General features: G+C 42.3%; 1 protein-coding gene across 1 annotated transcript in view; it reads right to left on the bottom strand.

The window, feature by feature from the left end:
* Positions 1-20,070, bottom strand: part of DOCK2 (dedicator of cytokinesis 2) — a 418,809-nt gene that overhangs the window by 256,455 nt on the left and 142,284 nt on the right. Inside the window, exon 26 of the mRNA XM_040444509.1 lies at positions 5,258-5,406. Coding sequence (XP_040300443.1) covers positions 5,258-5,406 — 149 coding nt within the window. The remainder of the gene's footprint in view (positions 1-5,257; positions 5,407-20,070) is intronic.

Below are 20,070 nucleotides of genomic sequence, written 5' to 3'. Positions count from 1 at the left end.
CCCTTCACAGGAGAGGCATGAGTGTGAGTATTCATGTGTGTGTGTATACGTGTGTTTAAAAATACGTGTACCCCACATCACATGTGCATATTCAATATATTAGACAAAGCAGTCATAGCAGGTGGGGGAAGTAGGGGAATGGGGGAAAAAAGATGGAGATAAAAGGTAAGAAACCCCCCCTCCCACACACACACACAAACAAAAACACAAACAAGGGAGGACCTTGCACATACCAATGATGGTAACATGTTATAAACTGAGGGTAGGTAATTCAAGCCCTGCACCTGACATCCAAGGAATGCAAAATGAAAAAAGATAATACCTTCATAGCTCTCAGAGCAGAAGACCTGAGGAGGGGGGTGGGAATCAAATTCCACCACTGATTTGGGCAAATAATATTCATTCATGTATTTATTCCTACAGCAGATAGCTTCGTGAGCCAGGCATTATGAGGGGAGGGTTGCTGTAAGATTTGTCTCTGTCCTCACAACATTCCTGATCCTACAGACACAGAAGTCTGCAGAGGATGACAACACAGAAGCCACGACAAAGTGGGCACAAGCTGTTCCTAGACCACAAGAGAGGGGTCAGGGAAGAGGTTAGTGAAAGAGTTTTAGCCGAGCAAGAGGATGGAGAACAAAGGTGGAATTGGTAAGAGGTGAGGCTGAAAGTGTGAAGCTTTGCTCCCTGAGCTCAAAGCCTGGCAGGGGACACACACAGGAAAGTGTAACACCAAGCAATTAGTGCTATAATGTCAGTCTGAATATGCGGTTAGGAAGACACAGAGAAGGAAGCCCCAAATTCTGTTTAGGGGATTGTGGAGGGGGAGGGGGAGGGGGTGATGAAGACATGGAACTGAGAAGACTTCAGAAAGGAAATATTATCTGAGCTGAACCTAAAAGGTAATTAGGACTTTACTTGCATAGAAAGAATGGGAATTGAGGACATTCCAGGCAAGAGAAAATGAATGAGCAAAAGCCCTCCCTACCAGTGTCTAAGCTGATAAATACAAATACCAGAAATCCCACTGACTATGACTGATAGAGTGCCTTGGTTAACCCCTGCCCCCCACCAAGATTTAGTCAATGGGTTCAAAGAGTTTTAAAAAATAAATAAAAAGCTGATTCTGCGCATTCTCTACCTCCGTGAGGCAAGGCAGGTATAACCAATACCATCTCCTGTTCAAAATTAAGAGTCATCTTTACATACTTTATGATTGCTAAGCAGGGTACAAAATGATGACTCTCCTTTCTGTTACAGGAGTGAAACATAAAAACGAAAAGCCTGTTTTAAGAGAGGGAAAAACACTCCCTCTGGGTTTGGCGCAAAATTAAATCTTATGAGTTACTCAGCAGCCAGAAAGGCACAGAGCAAAGCCAGTGTGAAACAGCCTTTCAAAGTAACTGGAGTTGACGGCTAACCTTGCTCAGTAAGGGGGAAAGAGGAGCTACACAGGCAGAAGTCAGGCCTTTATCCTTCACCTGAGCCTGTCCCTTTCCTATGCCAAGTGCAACTCAAGCAAGCTGGAGGAGGGAATTTAACACTATCATTAAAAAAAAAAAAAAAAAAAAAAAAATCCATACCCAGGCTAAGGCAGACATCATCCCCTGAGTCATATGCCACCCAGGGTTACACTGAATAAGGTAATAACAGGAAAGCAGAGCTTCCTTATGCCAGGCCTGCTGTGCTGGGCTGTAATTACCCAAATGATGACAATCAATTGAAGACAAGCATCCTCTCCCATCCCCCAAACACACAATGCCCCCCAAAAGGAAGCTTGGCATCCTGCACTATAATTTCTAGATTTCCACGCATGGTTCTACCCCTGAGCAATGGTTCCTGCAGGTAGATCTAGTCTATACTTGGGAAGGGAGACAGGCCAACAAAGCAACAGTAAAAGGGGATGGCTATGCTACTGTCAGCAGAGAAGAACCAAACAACCAGAAGAAAAATCCAAGACATTTACCCCGGGAGGCTTTTTTATCTTTCCTCCAAATTTCCAATTTTGAGAAGTCAGTGCCTGTAGAAACCAAAGAGCACACCCGACAGTCTGGATTGTCAAAGTCAGATCTTTGCACCGGCCATTCCCCACTACCGCATGAAAATGAATTTATGAGTACAAATGAATGTGCTTGAAGATTTTGCCATTTTACGGTTTATTAAATGCCATATTGGAAGACGCTAGGTTTTATAGACTGGAAAGGGCTCTTTAACTGAGAAGGTAAAGGAATGAGGATGAGCTCAACCATTCTTCCATTTCCAGTGAATATTGAAAATAAAGAAAAAAAATAGGTCACATTAGAGTGATGGTTCTTAAAGTATAGTTCTTGGACCAGTAGTATCCACATCACCTGGGAACTCAGAAAAATAAATGATCAGGTCCCATCCTCCAAATGTAAGGATCAGAAACCTGTTTTAACAGCTCCTCCAGGTCAGAAAGTTAAAAACTTTCTGCAACTAGAGCTGTGGTCCTCTGCCTTGGCTGCCTCTTATCACCACCTGGTAAACTTGCCCTTGTGATGCCCCTGCCAATCCCAAGCCAATTCAGTCAGAATGGCTGGGACCAGAGCCTTGATGTAGCTGCTTTAAAAAACTCCTCTGATGATATACATGTGCAGCCAGAGTGGAGAGCTGCTACATACCAGAATAAGAGAGATTTAGATTAGATACATGGGGACTTCTGATTGTCAGTTGAGTTCAAAGGGATAATGGCAACTAAATGAGTCTCCTTGGTGGAAGGAAAACCTTTTGAGAAGAGAGGTTTCCATGTTCATGAGCTGAAGAGGTTTGCTGCAAAACTCACGTAGAGCATCAGAATCTCATACCAAACCCAATGGTAACAACTGTATTTAATAAGTCATACAGCAAAGAGAGTTGCTCACCCAGGGAAAGGGGTGGGCTAGGCCCCATCGGCAGAAGTCATTATAAAAGCAATGCACTCAGAGGCAGTAGAGTGACACCACACCTCCCACACACCTCAAGTCCAAATGCCGCAATCCTCCAAGGGGAGCTCAGAGCCTCCCACTCACTTCTCATCTTTGAAGCCCCCACTACCCAGAGTGTGTGAGATAGCAGCCTCTTCTCACCAGTGTCTGATGTTACCCGGTGTGCAAAATGATGACAACCCATCAGAACAGAACTCTAGGAGGCCACTCCCACTGGATGGGCAGAGCCTGAGCACCTCTGCTTCACAAATGAAACATGAACTGGGGCCATCCTTCTACCCAAATCAGGGAAATGGTCAACCCATTATAAGTGTATTCCTTACATGGGGGTCCACTGGCATATCTCAACAAGCCAGGCTGTTTTCCCCCATGAAAAGGGATGTGAGGATTACTAAACTGTAAGAAATATTATAAATTCTTTTCAACAGGAAGAAGCAATATCTTTAGGATGTTCTAGAGAAATGATGAGTCAACTCTCATGTTCCTACACTGCAAGTGAGAGTAAGACCAAATTCTCCCTTGATTTTTTTTTTAAAGATCAAATGGCAAAGACTGGAACCAGTTCAACAGCTGGTTGGTGAATGTACTTATAAAAACACCACCATCATCATGACAGCATCACAAAGTGAATCCTGATGATCCAAGCACTTGGGTATCATTCTCCCTCTCCCCAAGCAAAAGGGTGAGGATAGGAAGAAAATGAGAGAGAAAAGACCATGCTCTTGTATCTCCAATGCACATGATAATTCAGACTTTGGAGTCTGACTGACCTGGGTTTTAATGACCCTGCCATTTATTTGCTGTCTGGCCTTGAAAGTTAAGTCCATGAATTTCAGGTTTTTCATCTGTCAAATGAGAATAATAATCCTTAGCACCTATCAAGGGTGAGCAGAAAGAAAACAGAAATAGTATTTAGCACAGTGCCTAGAAAATAGCAAGTTAAGTAGCAACTGTGACCATTAATTATTTATCCTTGAACACCCAACTTCAGTTCCTTTGTGAAGAATTCCTTGACAAAAATGCTTACACATAGACTCACACACACACACACACACACACACACACACACACACACACAAACACACTCAAAGTTTTTATAACTCCAGTACTGTGTAAATCCAGATTTGGTTATTATATTACTTTGCAATTGTTTATTTACATATTCTTACATATATTCATAGATTTTCTTAAGGAAAGAGACCAGGCTTGTATGTCCTCAATGACTGGCACACAGCTGGTGTATCATATATATTTACAAATGAATAAATGAATCAAGCTACTGTATTTATCTGGTAATGAGATAAGAAGCTTAATTAGGATGGCAAACATGGAAAGGACAACAGACATAGAGAAGTTGATAATAATGGTTGACTATGGGATATAAGCAGTAAAGGAATAATGTTTTGCTGTGTTTTCTAATTATAGTCAATCATAGATACAGTTCATCTAGAAATGACTTCTCTCAGAATTTTCTAGGGAGGAGAAGGGGTGGGAGGGAATGCTCACCCCAATACTTAGAAAATACTCAGTTGCTTAAGTCTACCCAGTCTTCTGAAACCAGCCCATCTAGGAAAATAGACCTCTTGGACATTACATAAAGACAAGGTGAGGCTGCCAAATGAACATGAGTTAAATCAAGAGCCTTCCCTTTCTTCCAAATCTTAACAATTCTAGTTTGTCTCCCCATCTTTACTGTTACCACCAATCCCTCTTCTGCAGACTCTGCCCTTTGGAGGCCCTCTACTTACTCCCCTGAAACTTTCCTTTTGGTGCCATCCCTGACTAATCTCTGAAGGATGTCTACCAAATACACCTTGGCTTCACTGCCATAGCCACCCCCCAATCACCATCCTACTCCTCACCCTGAGCACTCTGTTCATCCAGAAAGAGCCTTAACCATTTCACCATTGCAGGAGATAACTAAGGAAACAAAACCAATGTAAATCAGCTAAGAAAACTGATGAGGGTTTTCTTGACTGTGCAGGCCTAGGAAACTCCCCTCCTCCCTCTGCAGACAACAGTTTTAGTAAATGGACAAGTCACCCAAAAAGTCTGCAATACATCCATACCTACATCCCAAGAAAGCCTGTCCAACAAGAAATATGGTGACATAATGCTACATGTTTAACTCCAGTCCCCAAGCCATCTTTCACAGCCATGGGGGTTAGTCACTGGAAAAGTAGGCCCGCTGAGCAAGCCATTGACTTTTATCTTTAGACTTCAACTGCTATTCATCAGCATCAATATTTCAGAGCTTAATCAGCTCAGCGTTAGTCTGAGTCCAGGACGTCTACATCATCATGAGGACTCACCGCATCCTGACAGCTGAGGACCTCCAAAATGCTGTTGAGTAATTCGACACAGTACTTCTTCTCCTGGACCTGGTGTTGCATCTCATCCCTCTGCTCCAGCAGCTCCTTCAGTTCTTTGGTGATGACAGGAAGCAGAATGTCCCGGCATTCTGGAATGAAGGACATTCAGAAGCATTTGAGCATCCTCCTTCTTTTTTTTTTTTTATTTTTTTTTCAACGTTTATTTATTTTTTGGGGGACAGAGAGAGACAGAGCATGAACGGGGGAGGGGCAGAGAGAGAGGGAGACACAGAATCGGAAACAGGCTCCAGGCTCTGAGCCATCAGCCCAGAGCCTGACGCGGGGCTCGAACCCACGGACCATGAGATCGTGACCTGGCTGAAGTCGGACGCTTAACCGACTGCGCCACCCAGGCGCCCCGAGCATCCTCCTTCTTTAGTTTTCTTTCTTTCTTTCTTTCTTTTTGATAATTTTTCACTAAATAAACAATTCATGAATATATTTTCCTTGTAAAAAATTTAAATGTTAAAGATTAGGTTCAGGTTTCCTTAGAACATCATTCACAATTCCAGTCCCTCCCCCAACACCCGCTCCCCAGAGGAACTCAGTTCCTTTATTCCATACATATGTGTGTAAAAGAACTGTATGTGCACATATGCAGCTACAGAGCCAACATAAATAAGAGGCAGACATAAGTAAACAAGACAAAACCCAGTGCCTTCACCTCCTGGGAGTGGCAACCTGTTAGGAGTATTCACACAACAGAGCTGTGAAGTAATGAAGGTCAGGTTTTACCTTAAATGTTGATTCTGTTGGTGTTCTAGTTGATAACTCAGACCCCATTACAAAGATATGAATCCAAGGGAAAATGCCAGTTGGGAGATTTTAGATATTAATGAATATCTCCTTGGGAAGTCACCAGACTTTAAATTCTACTTCAAATTGAACTAAAATAGTAAACTCTCATTGGAAGTTCTGATAGTGACCGCCCCATCCCTACAAGTATTTAAGTAGTAGGTAGCTGTCTATGGATAGGGGTGATGAGAAGGTATTCAAAGAATCAGATGAAGGGGTGAACTAAATGGTTGTTAAGTCCCCATCCAGAAGTCTATGATTCCCACAAAATACACATTCAGAGGAAGCGGCAGGCAGAAGGATATATTTGGTAGGGGGAAAGACACTGGACATGTTTGCAATGTTTACAAACCACTGCTGATGTTGTGGGAGCTGCAGACCAGTCCCCAGCAGAAGCAGTGGTTTATCAATCTGAAAGTCACCTACTTTACAGATTATCAAAAACAGCATCCCCATGAGACAAAGCCTCTCAGTGCTGAGAGTCAGCAAAATTTTAGCTGAGGAGGCCATTAATAACATGGTCTGTTTTTCAGAAAGTACTTTGTCTTCTCATTAACCATGATTTCTCAGAAACGTCTGGCTCCTCTGTTTTGAGATGAAATAATTTTTCTCGTTTGTAATTGGAGCTGTGAAATTATATTAGTCTGTAAAGCTTCAGGAAGCAGCATTTCTAAATTGTCAAGCAAACAAATCCAAGTATTTTTAAAAGACAAATGTTGCAGAGCCTGAAATCAATCTTTACAGGCAGAGCCAATGAGTATCAGAGACTTGCATACCTGATACCTAATAAAGACTGGGAGATCTCCCATCTGGCAACAAGTTCAAATTGTAATTGGACCAGCACTTAGGAACCTGCAGAGCTATTCAACTCTGTATTTTCACAGGAAGGTGCTTTCTTTCATTGAAGTGATGACAGAGAGGACAAAGCAGTGTTTCTGGGCTCTGGTTTCTTCCTTCTTGGAGAAAGTTTTGTCCTATGGAAGGTGCTACTACCTGAATCTATAACTCTCTTGAAGTGTGATATTCTTTTGCAATAATTTCATGACTCAGGGATACTTTAAATAAGAAGGTCCTTTTCCTCGCCTCCTACTCTGCAATATTAGTGCCGTGGAAAGAATGAAATGGAGATTCTTAGCCCACTTTAGAAAACTACCTTGAGATGAATCAGGCCAAAACTACATCTGTGACCACAGCCCCAGCCCCATCTCTAGAGGGAAGCATGACTAAGAACCACATGTGAACTCCCCATCTTCCTTACAGGTCCACTCCTTCTCTGCTCTGTCTCAGAGTGGAGACACCTTAGTCACACAGTCAACCAAACAAACTTGCTTCCTCTCTATGAACCCAACATCAATCCATCATGAAATCATATCTATCCACCCGCAAGCCAGCCTTCTCTACCCTCTATTCCAATCCCAAACCCATCTTCCTATTTCCAATCTCAGTAGCAGGAACTTCCCCCAAACTCAAGCCTGACCATAGGTCTCCCTGCTTAAAGTTCTTCATTGGTTTCCAATTGTCCTCAGGGTGAATTTTGTGAACTCTTTGGCATAGCTGAAGGCCCTTTGTTACCTAACCCTTCCTTATCCGCCCACTGTCCACCTTGCACATTGTTCCTGACGTGGTCTCTCCCTCTCCTGCTTCTCAGTTTTTGCACATTATTTTCTTTGCCCAGAATGCTTTTATCCCACCCATCTTTACCTGACTTTTTCTTGCCTTCTAGGTCTTAACTTAGATGCCAAATCCCTAGGACAACATTCCTGACACTCAAATATGACTTGGCTGACCCTCTTCTGGGATCCTGTAGCACTCAGACTTCTGTCTTAACTGTTTGCCATACTATCTGGTCATTGTCTGTGTAATGGGATGAGCAGTGAGATCCTCCTTCCAGTGAGAAGATGAAAACAAATGGTGTGATTATCTTACATTCTAAATTCAAGTCTCCAGTTGCTAGGGTACACCACAAGGTTTTCTGAGAGGTGCCAGTTCAGCACCAGCCCCACACCAATCTGCATGCACCTCATCCCAGAACCGAGAGAGGATCAGCAGAGGCCTTTGCATGTAAGACAATGTCCATAAAGAGAAGCCCCAAAGTGGGCGTGGACTGAGGAAGAACCTTCACAAAATTTATGAAGACGGGACTGGCACCATACCTCCCCACTAGGGATTTGTTGGCTGATCTTTGAGCCCAGATGCATCCCCATTCTGCCAATGGAATGGAGAGATGTGGGAACACTCAGGAGTCCCGCTCTGACCAGAGGGAGAGGGTTAAACACAAGCAAGGTGTCTTTTCAGGGACTCAGTCACATCCTCAGCGTGGTTGCCCATGTCCAAGCCTGCCTATGGCAGCCTTCACTCAGAGTTCCACTCCACACACAGCCAGCCCCTTACTTTGTCACCAACACAGGTTAGTCGACTCTTCAACCCTGTTCAATATTTTACAGGCTTTAAGGTGAAACTCATTCTGCTTTAGCCAAGTTCCTATTGACCGAAAGGTGAATTCAGCTCAGCTCAACCCTCTTGGGGAAGGGTGAGGAGCGTTGTCACGCCTTGCCCTGTCCTCCCCACAGCCCTTTTGGCAAACAGAGTAGATGCCTAATTGAAAGCCAAAATTCTCCCTGGGTGAGGCTGAGTGGTACGCACTTGGCTTGGTGCTTCTGTTTGTCCGAGGAGCGTTCACAGATGTCAGAGGCCACATGGTTAGGTCAGCTGGACATAAAGGGGGACCTCCACACACAGCTCCAGTCTGACAGATAGCAATTTGTTCTCATAACCTTCCTCCTCCAGCCAGTGTGTCACAAAGAAAAGTAATTCCACCCACCGGAAATCAATAGCTACCCACAAACTTCATACTCCCGATCAGGTCACAAGCCTTTTACAACTCTACTAGCATTTTCCCCCAACGCATTCTTCAGCAGCAACTCATGATTCACTTTCCTTACGTCCCTGAAAGCACACCTAATTACAATATTCAGAATCATCACTCACTCCCCCTCCAGCCTGCATCTGCCATGATGTACATCTTTACTTTATGAACCCTGAGGGCCAAAATATGTCTCCCAGCTAAACAAACAGCCTATTTAGAGATTTCAGAATCCAGCACCTGTAAAAAGTCTCTTTAGGTATCTTAGAGGGGTGAATGCTAAAGAAGAAATGTACTTCCAGAACTTTATTGTAGATACTCACTGGAAGTTCATTCCAAGCTATTGTTTCTACCACATATCTCTTATATTTAACATAAAACATGACATTGCACCAAACCTATAAGAAAATGCCCTGTAATAAGTTGACATTTGCCATTCAGAAACAGCGATGGGAGGAAGGGTAGATTGATATGTAACTGCTGGAATTTTTAAGAGGATGTATGTTTGTGCCCCAAAATGTCACACTGATTATAAATATACTTTGTAAGCTCTGATAGCCTGTATGTAATCTATTTATGTCTTTGAGTATATATGGGCGGGGGGGGGAGGGGGACGGGAGAGAGGAAGAGAGAAAGAGTGGGGAAAGAGAGATATAAGAAATAAATACTGCTAACAGGCATGGTTCTAGTAGATATTATATTCTAATGGAGTATCAAAAACAATTCAAGAGGATAATAATTGTCTTAGGTTGGATTCTCCAGGAGCAAACTCAAGAGATGAGGTTTGGGTGAAGGTGACTTACTTATTAGGAGGAGTTCCAGAAAACGCTGAAAGGGGAGTGGAAAAGTGGGACCATGAAGGAAAGGAGGCCAGTCAGGCTGCAAAAGCAGTTAAGTGTCACAGAAAGGGAGCTCTGGACACAGAGAGGGCCATAGGGGGACATAGGGGCAAAGCGGCTAGGGTATTTCAACCCTGGGGACAGACAGCCACAGGCACTATGAATGCCCTCAGTGCACGGGCAAATAGGCCCCTACAGCCTAAGGGCAGCACAAGGAGGCCGGTCCTGGCTGTTGGGAGAGAAAGTCCTTCCAGAGCTATTTTATGCAAAAATAAATATTCATGGATTACAGGAGACACAGTGCCCTGGAGTGGATGTTGCAATGACAAATACAAATATCTGATAGTAAGACAATTAACTAGGTAACAGGAGAAAGAAAGTCTGGGTGTGTGGAGAGGACTGTTCCACGTGAGGCAGTCAGGCCTCTCTGAGATGGAGATTCCTGAGCTGAGACCTGAGGGTGAGAAGGGAAAAACCTGCAAAGATCTCAGGAAAGAGCATTCCAAGCAGAGGAAAGGGCATGTGAAGGCCCTGGGGTAGAAATCTGCTTAACACACTGAAGGACTCGCATGGACAAAGTGTGGCCAGATTATAGAATATGGGGAGCACAATACGAGAGGACAAACTTGGAGATTCTGGCTAGGGCCAGGTCTCGTCAGGCCTGATGGCCCATGGTAAAGAGTTTGACTCTTGGGTGGAGATAAACATGTTTTGTTTCATTTTGTTTTGTTTTGTTTTGTATTTTTAATGAAGCTTGGGGGTGGGCCTAGAGAGGAAGGCAGAACACTGAGGAGGCTTTTTGAGAGGGGGAAGAAGAGGTCTAATGTTCACTGAGCCCTCACGATCTACCAGCCATTCTCTCCGTGAAAAGTATATCATTATACCTATTTTGTAGATGAGGAAACAAGTTCAGAGAGGTTCAGTAACTTGCCTAATATCACACAGCTGGGATTTAAACCTAGGAAATGTGCTTCCAGAGCCCATGTTCACATCTGCCAAGCTATCCTGCCTCCTTACAGTAACAGTGATGGGGAGAAAAGATGAAAGCTTGACCAGTTTGTGGCAGGAGGGTCAGACAAAAGCAGAGAGACTTGGGGCAGAGTCGACATGTCTTCCTGATGGATTAGACATGCTATATCGATGTGTATTTTGAATGCATCTTGAACAACTGCGTGAGAGAATAATAGATTCATTTTAGGGTTTATCAAGTTAGGACCCAATCACGGAGACCATTTCATCGCCTCAACTAGCAAGTAATGAAAGATTCCCATCAACATTTCTCAGATGGTGTGAACTGGTGCAGCAGTGGCCTATCATCACGCCTTCTGAAAGCTGTTAGGGCATAATTGGTGTGTTCTGACAGGTGCCTGCACTTTCACTTACCCCTCTGCACTTTCCGAGATCATTTTCACTGTCACTGCTGACCGGCTTCCTCCCAGCCAGCTCACTCATTAAACCATAATCCAGCTCCATAGAAAGTGCTTTTAGGAAAATAAAGGTGCAGATATGGCCAGTTGAGTCATGACCCAAAATTTGATTTGTCCCTAATGCTTAGAACAATTACATTCGCAATGCCATTCCAGATGAGTGTAGCTCAGCCTGTTAGAAGACTGTCTCACCCACCTCCTAACCCTGGCTAATGGAAGGAGAAGCAAATGAAAAAGCCTAGGGTGGAAACAAGTGGCCTCTATACTGGATAATCGGAGCCGTTTGTAAAGGAAGATTCCCATCAAAGTAATAGGCTCCATTTCAAATTCATGCAGGAGGAGAAAAGAGTCAAGTTAGCTTTTTGACTGCAAAGAGCTATGTCTTACATCCCTCGCGCCCATTTGATTCCAATTTGGTGACATCTGGAATTCAAATTAATTTATAAGCACTTAGGACACATATTATAACAGTCAGTACCACCCACACCCCTCCAGGGCTTATCATCCCTGACCCACTGCCTCTCTTCTGTACCATGCCACACAGATCCCTTAATCCCTTCACCCCCAGCCCTTGGCCCTCTGGAGACTCACGCAATTCCCTGGCTCCATGAATTTCAATCTGTTCTTGACCAGGAACTCTTTCTGAGCTAATCTGTGGTCATACACTCAGAGTTTTCTCAGCAATGCGAGTCCTTATAACAGCTATGTTTTAAGAAAGGGTAGAAACCATTTGTCTAGAAATCTGTTGAGAATGAAAGAGAATGGGAGAAGGGAATATCAAATATGAGATATGCAACCTATGTTGAACTCCTCCTCCTGTGAACTCCAGACACCACATTGAGAATTCATTTGGTCCTTCTCAAAACCTCTTCTGGTATATTGTGTTATCCCCATTTTACAGATGAGACAATAGGAGCTCCAAGAAGCTTACCCAGGGTCACTTAGCTAGGGTGACCATAACTGAGGCAAGATTCCAACACAGGCCTGTCTGACCCCAATGCCGGTGCCACTCCAACTTCACATGTGCATGAGTACGGACAATTATTCCCAATTCTTAGATCCTGCCAGCATGAGGCAGCCACCCTTTGAATTTGTTAGCTCCCTCAAGCTGGCCTGAAATAGAAAATCCAAAACCCTGGCTGCCTGGTTTGTTTAATGGTTGGTTGTTTTGTTTTGTTTTGTTTTGTTTTAATAAAGGTTATGGTCCCAGGTGAACAAAACAAACAAATTCTGATCCTAGAATCCTAAACAATAATGAGCATTCATCAACTCGGTGATTTAACCTTTAGTCCAGTCATTCACTTTCATTTTGTTAATTCAGCCAACCATTTATTGAGCAACAATTGGTTGAGCTTACCCATCTCACTGCAGTTGGTTAGCAAACAGCAGTCATGACCTTCAAACTATTCACTACCTTTTCCTAGAAGACAGTGAGAGCCTGGAGCGAGATGTCTAATCTCAATCAAGTCCTGTCTCCTACAGTTCCTGGAACAATGCTTGTCACACGGTAGGATCCTAATAAGTGTTAGATGAATGAACAAGTGTTTGCCGATTTCAGAGAGGGAGCCTGTCTGCCTACATTGAGGCCAACGCTCACAATCAGAATGCTATTTAGTGTTGGATTAGTGCAGTACTTATTACTCTGTGCTGTCCTTGAAGAAACCAAGTGGCAGTAGCTGGTGGCTGGAGGAGGGGTGTTTAAGGAGCAGAACTGTATGTGTGTTTCTTCCCCTTTCCCTCCTCCCCTTGAGCGGCTCTTCTAGTAAGACCCTCCCATTCTTGGCTTTACCCTATCATAGGGGCAAGGGTGGGGAAGTGGAGAGAACTCTGGATTTACGGTCCAGAGCCCTAGGTCTGAGTCCCAGCTTACTACTGGTAGGTGGTGTGACTTCAGACAGGTCATTTTACCTCCCTTCCTCTAAAAATGGGGATTAAAATGCCTAATTCATAAGAGGCTCCAAATAAAACATCATACACATTCAGTTGTAGCTATTAAGTATAATGAGGTATGGGGATCTAATGTTATGCCTAAGAAGTTTTGGATTCCAAAGCAAAGCACGTTGGAACTTTAGTTTCCTTCAGCTGTAGCTGACATCTACACTTGACAAAACGCCTGGACCAGGCATGCCGGAACAAAATGGATTCGAAGCTATTACCTGCATCATTCAAACAAAGTGTGCTTCTGTCTGAAACACCAAACTCGGAGAACTGCGTTCCAAGAGGTGGATATAAATTGAAATGATTGGAATATACGCCTCAGATTTTTATGTTCCCTTTTGTATGTGGATAGACTAAAGGAGAGCTTGGGCATGCTTTTTCTGAACATCCTTTTACATTTCTGCTTGCACCTTAGAATAATAATGCCACTTACCCGCAATCCTCAAGCCGCCCGTGAGCGATCCTATATCGCTGCCATCATAAAACTTACAAATACCAAGAAGAACAAAAACCAACAGCGATGCTTTGGATCAATATTGAGCAGCCAGCATTCCATTTCTGGGAAAAGCGCACATTAAAAGCCTCTTGTTTACATTTTAAGGCTAACAGAGGGGCCCTTCATTTCAGAGAATTAAATGAGAAAATTCTCCTGGATTCAAGCATTAGCAAAATGGAATGGTTGTGTAATTGTCTCCAATCATCTCTGTTCCTCTTACCTTCCCCATAACAGCTCCAGGGGAGAGGAGGGTGGGGTCCCTCTCATTTACAGCCCTACACGTTAAAATTCCAGTGTTGCTCATTACAAAGGGAAAACAGAGAAATGTAATATATTTGAAACAAGCCGACTAATTGCAAACAAACTTCAAAGAAGAGGGGAAAATCACTGCCTTTTACCCCCCTAAATAAAAGTGGGAATGGGGAGAATTTCTCCTCTGGCCTGTTCTTCTTTCCTAAAAGCACTCAGCTAAGAAGGTGGAGAACAGAGACAGCCCTAAGGGGGCAGGGGTTCTGCCTGCTTCCTTTCTCCATTCCTGCAACAGAGCCAATGTGAGCCCTCCTCTGGTAGGCCCAAAACAAAAGAATGACTTAAGAAATGAATCACCTACTTAGGCTGGATATTTTAATGAGAGGATCAAAGAGATCCTGTTTGGACTCTGAGGCCAGCGAAGAGGAAACTGAGCTAAGCATGAGACAGGAGAAAGTAAACAGAATAAATATCAGTCACCAACATGTAATAAGCTTTCTGTACTAAGGGAGGACAATATATGGTCCTTACCCTTGGGGCAGTCCAAGTATAATAAAGAAAAGAACCTGTCAATTGATAGGAACAGTATAGAAATCACATACAATGAAACGCACTGTTTCCAATTACGTTCAGTCCCTGCTGATGAACCTCGAACTGTACTTCTAGGAAACTGACACTAGTATTTTATTTGGGGCACGACATGTTGATATATTTATTATTAGTTATATGTACTCCTTCCCATGATACCTTACTCCAAAAAGAAGAAAAAAACAAAAGAAGAGGACATACCAATGTAAAAGTTAACAAACACAAGGGCTCCAAGTGCCCATAAAATGGGGCTCCTCGCTTGTCTGATTATCAGGGCAATAAAGAAAATCAACCAAGTTCTAGAGTTTGTTGGCCATTAAGGTAGAAGAGAAGTAATTCTGTAAGAGAAACACAGTTTTGTCAGGAACTAAATTCTTACAGAAATTTTTCATACTGAGTTAATGTTAATGTTCTTCATTAAAGTTTAGTAGTGTTTAGTTGCTTTTGACATCAAACTGTGGAATTTTAACTCTGAAAAGAACCTGAGAAAAGCTAATGGTTTCAATTCCTTGGATGTGTCGAGTGCCCATGCAAAACATCAAAACAACAAATGGAGGAGGGCTCAGGATTGCACACTTGTCCTCACATGGCAGCTTCATTTATTTTTCATGTGAACAAGTATTTATTGACTGCCTAGCAAATATTAAGCATCATAAATGGCATTGAGGTATATAGAACCAGGATATAAGTGGTAAAGATAGAGAGAAGTGACCAAATTCAAGGTATATATAAGAAAGATTCAAAGGCCTTAGTGACTGATTGAAAGTGAAAAATGAGGGGTGCCTGAGGGGCCCAGTTGGTTAAGTGTCCAACTCTGGTTCAGGTCATGATCTTATGGTGTGTGAGTTCAAGCCCTGCATTGGGCTCTCTGCTAGCAGCACAGAGCCCATTGCAGATCCTCTGCCCCCTTCTCTCTGTCCCTTCCCCCCTCACTCTTTCTCTTTCAAAAATACATAAACATTTGTTAAAAAGTGAAAAATGAGGCACAGGAAGATTTGAGGGCTAGTTCAAAATGACTGGCAAAATAATGGAAGAAGAAAAGCTTTTCGTGAACAGAATGAATACAGTTTTGGAAATGTTGAGTTGGAGTGCCTGTAAGACATTCAGATGGAGATGTCAAGGGGACAGCTGGATAAATATGTCAGAAAATGATCTTCTACAAATGGGTAAGCATTACTTCAGCTATATGGAAGATACATAGAACACTGCTGCCTCCCACAAAGAATTTATAATGGGCAATTATAGTGTATTTAAAAGACAGCAAATTACTAAAGCTTATTTGGTGATGGTCATGACAACCATGATGAAAGGAAAGGAAAGAGAAGGAAAAGGAGGCGAAAGATACAGAAGACGAGGAAGGGGAGCAGGAGAAAGTGAAGGTGGAAATGGAAAAGAACAACACCTGGGGTCTGAAGCAGGACAGCTGGGGATACATGTTGGGACAAGGGAGCTCAAAAGAGCTTGGAAACATGAGGGATTTTCATTAGAAAATTTTGTATCATCACAAGGACAGGTTTAGATAAAGCCCAAAGATGGTTAAGCAGCCCAAACTGCCCATTTGCTCAAGCAGCCCAAATGTATTGATCTAACCAATACATTTGTCAACACCATCTCTTTACTAAGTGGGAGCAAGTAGGAGCTGGAGGGCAGGGTTTTCTGGCAACAACAGTTAATCACTATTTCTGGAGCACATCCAATGTACCTGATTGTTAAAGCTGGGATGGAACATAGCTAGAGTCTGTCCCTTTCCCTCAAGGACTCCCTGCTAGAGCATCACGCACAGCCTACTAGTCCAAGAAAAGGCACAGTGATAAATTGGACTATGAGGAGGAGGGATGGAAAGAAATGTCAGCCATGAAGGAGGCTCCATTCTCATTCTTCTGATGCACTAAGTGCCAGGCCACACAACGAGTGCTACAGAGTGAACGGTAGAGGATATTAAGAGCAGGAATCTCTCTCTATCCTTGTTTCCTTCTCTGTAAAGTGGGGAAAATGAGAGCACCTCTCTTCACAAAGTCATAAGAATAAAATAATAAGTATAAAGCACTTAGAGTGGCACACCTGGACCATGGTAAGCACTATAAAATTATAAGCCTTTGTTTATTTATTTTAAAAATATTGTTTATTTTTTAAATTTCCATATGTAACTTTCTAGGTAGTAAAATTATGCTGTATCTTGTATGGATGGTGATTGCATGGGTAGATGCATATGTAAAAAAATCACTGAGCTGTACATCTATGATCTGTGTATTTCACTATATGTAAATTACACTAACATTTAAATATATATAGTTAGTTATCAGGTAGGTAATTTTAGTTTCCCTTCACAGATGTACACAGTGGGGCTTGAGGAAGTCAAGCAAATTGCCTGAGATATTGTGCCAGATCTCAGCCTGGGTTCCTATTTCAGTTGAGCCTTGCTCCCTGACAGGGCTCAAGACAGCAGTTACCCAAAGATGCTGTGCTACACTCTACTTCGAGAGTCTCCTGCATGAAGAGACAGCAGCTATTCCCTCCTCTCTGCCATTCTTTCTCCCACCTTCCACCCTCTTCTCATCTCAGCTCAATTCCATTGTCTCATTAACTATTAAAACAAAAATCCTTGCCAAGTAACAACCCACAGGGAAACACCCAGAGGAGGACTGGCAGTGATTAAGGACTGAAGGGAACACACCCAGAGCTCTGCAAATCCCTCAGGGGCCTAAGGTGCCCCGCTACACACTGAAGTGTACCCCCTCTAAGTATGCATGCAGTTCTTGCCAGGACAAAGAGCATGAGCCAGAGAAGAGTGAGTGCTCCTAATTTAAGAAGTGCTGTAGAAATTAATTTTGTATGCCTCCTCCATTAGCAGTGTGTCTGAATTAACTTTAATATGCAAGTTATCATGTTAATCTTTGATACTAAAAAAGAATGTATCATCATTAACCTTCCTATCCCTGAATTTAGCAGTGCAGTCTTTTTATTAGCCGTACGTAATAGAAGTAGCATGATTTCCTGGCATCTCAGTACTCTACCTCTCTGTATGCAGTTCCACCAGTCACTCTGTAGAATCTCTGCTGATTCAGAAGTCCATTTTTCAAACATTTGACTCTAACTGCCCATAAGTCACCAGAAGCTGACTCCACCTCCCCATCCTTTTTTTTTCAGATTCTTCTAAATGGGAATAAATTTTCCACTGCAAGCACGTTCCAAAAAAAAAAAAAAAAAGAAGCCATGATGGTCAATGGAAGGGGGCCCACAGCAGGAAAGAGACATGAATAAGTTCTGTGTCATATTTATGAAAGGCAAGCTCATGACAGACTAGCAGTAATTGGTCTTCAGAGCTCTAGGATATTTGGGGGACTAAGTTATGGTTACAGTAGGAACTGATGCTTCAAGGGATAGGTAAACAAATTAAGCAACACTGGAAAATTAGCTGTTAAGGATAATAGGAAAATCATCCAATAGTATAACCTAAGACATCTTTCTTTTTGTGTATTCACTTGATATATGTAAATTATAGGTAAAGGAAAGTTACCTATACCTCCATTTGATGAATAACTTTAACATTTCTGTTCCACTCATTCCATACGTTCTAATCTTTAAAACGTGATAATAGTGCAAAATAAATTGCATTTTGCCACCTTTTTATTTCACACCCTCTCGTTGAACAGCAAGATCATGAGAAATTAAAGAACTTCTTAGAAGGGGAAAATAAGACAAGAATGAGGTCTAAAATAGAATCTTAAATCATCAGTCCTTGAAAAATAAAACCAGTTTCTGTTCTCAATAAATGCAACAGCATAGAGTTTAAAATTATCTACATATTGAAACTAAATTGGCTACCAATCCAGCTTTTCTGCTTGTAGGAAAGCTACCAGTAATACAATTGTGGACATATCTGAGATCATCTCTGGTGTGTGGGTAGTTTTTATGTTCTCCTTTTAGATTTAATAATTGCTTTTCTGGCTGCTACCTTAAGAAGGTACGACATGTGGGGCACCGGGGTGGCTCAGATGGTTAAGCATCTGACTCTTGGTTTCAGCTCAGGTCATGATCTCACCATTTGTGAGTTCAAGCTCCACATCAGGCTCTGTGCTGACAGCACAGAGCCTGCTTGAGATTCTCTCTCCTTCTCTATCTGCCCCTACCCAACTTGTGCACATGCATGTGCATGTGCGTGCACATACTCTCTCTCTCAAAATAAACAAACTTCAAAAAAAAGTCATGATAGGAATAAGAAGGCAACTAGTATTTCAGCCAAATATATCTTCAAAGGGCTGAGAGCATTCTAAAAGGCAGAGTCAAATATTCTCCAAGCTTTAACCATTTATTTTCCAAGTTAATCATTATTTTTGCCAATGTGAAACCCACCATGTACTGCTCATAATTTACACCCCACACTATTAATTACTTAATATTTTTATAAAGTAGATGCATTCTAATCTGCTTATATTCTTTTAAATGAAAAATTTGCTATTTCAAATGGAAAATCAGTATTGTCTGCCATAGATGGAAGGTAAGTGTACCAATCAATACTATTAAAACAAAACACTTTAATTAAATTCTAAGAGTAACTTAAGCCTGAGGTCTGCTCCCTTGTTATCAGAGGAGATTAATAGAGAAAGATTAAAGACAAAACAGCAAAAGTATACAATCCTTGACATAACTAGAAAGACTGAAAGGGAGTTAGAAGAGAATGGTCTTCTGCTTCTATGATATTGCAGTTTATTTGTACATGCCCAAAATTATCCTTCATGCCAAGGAAAATAATTTTGCATATGGTAGTACATATCCACACTTTGAAAAACACAATTGCTAAGAAATAAATCAAAATTGGGATTCCTGGCTTCCCATCTCTGCAATTAACTGATGGTGTGACCTTGGGTAGGTCTTCTGGGCCAGTGTCCTGGGCTATAAAATGAGAAGGCAATCTCTCCAAGGAGTTGCTCAACTCTATGTGTCCGTTTTTGTGAAACCCTTAAACATGTTACAGCATATCTTCTCATCAACTGAAGTTTTCAGTTGTTAATTGCATTCACCCTCTTATCTGAAAGTCTTACCTAGAAGAAATAGCAAAGATTTGAAAAGATCAGCTACTTTGGGGCAGAAGAACCTTTTGAAGCTGTTGTGTTGGAAAAAATCAATAAAATTGACTGCAATCCAGGCACCACAGAGGCTGACTGTCCAGGATATATGCCTGTGCCTCCCTCAACTTTGGAAGCCAGTAGACAAAGCCTGTCTTTAAATCGATCTTATAAGCCTAAATGTCTGTCAACTGATGAATGGATAAAGAAATTGTGGTTTATATACACAATGGACTACTACGTGGCAATGAGAAAGAATGAAATATGGCCTTTTGTAGCAACGTAGATGGAACTGGAGAGTGTTATGCTAAGTGAAATAAGTCATACAGAGAAAGACGGATACCATATGTTTTCACTCTTATGTGGATCCTGAGAAACTTACCAGAAGACCACGGGGGAGGGGAAAGAAAAAAAAAAGGCTAGAGAGGGAGGGAGCCAAAACCTAAGAGACTCTTAAAAACTGAGAACAAACTGAGGGTTGATGGGGGGTGG

Source organism: Herpailurus yagouaroundi, unplaced genomic scaffold (genome assembly GCF_014898765.1).
Source record: "Herpailurus yagouaroundi ecotype Mexico unplaced genomic scaffold, PumYag 29, whole genome shotgun sequence".
Taxonomy (NCBI): Eukaryota; Metazoa; Chordata; class Mammalia; order Carnivora; family Felidae; genus Herpailurus; species Herpailurus yagouaroundi.
Note: the sequence above shows the minus strand (reverse complement) of the source record. Positions and strands in the feature narration are given on the sequence as shown.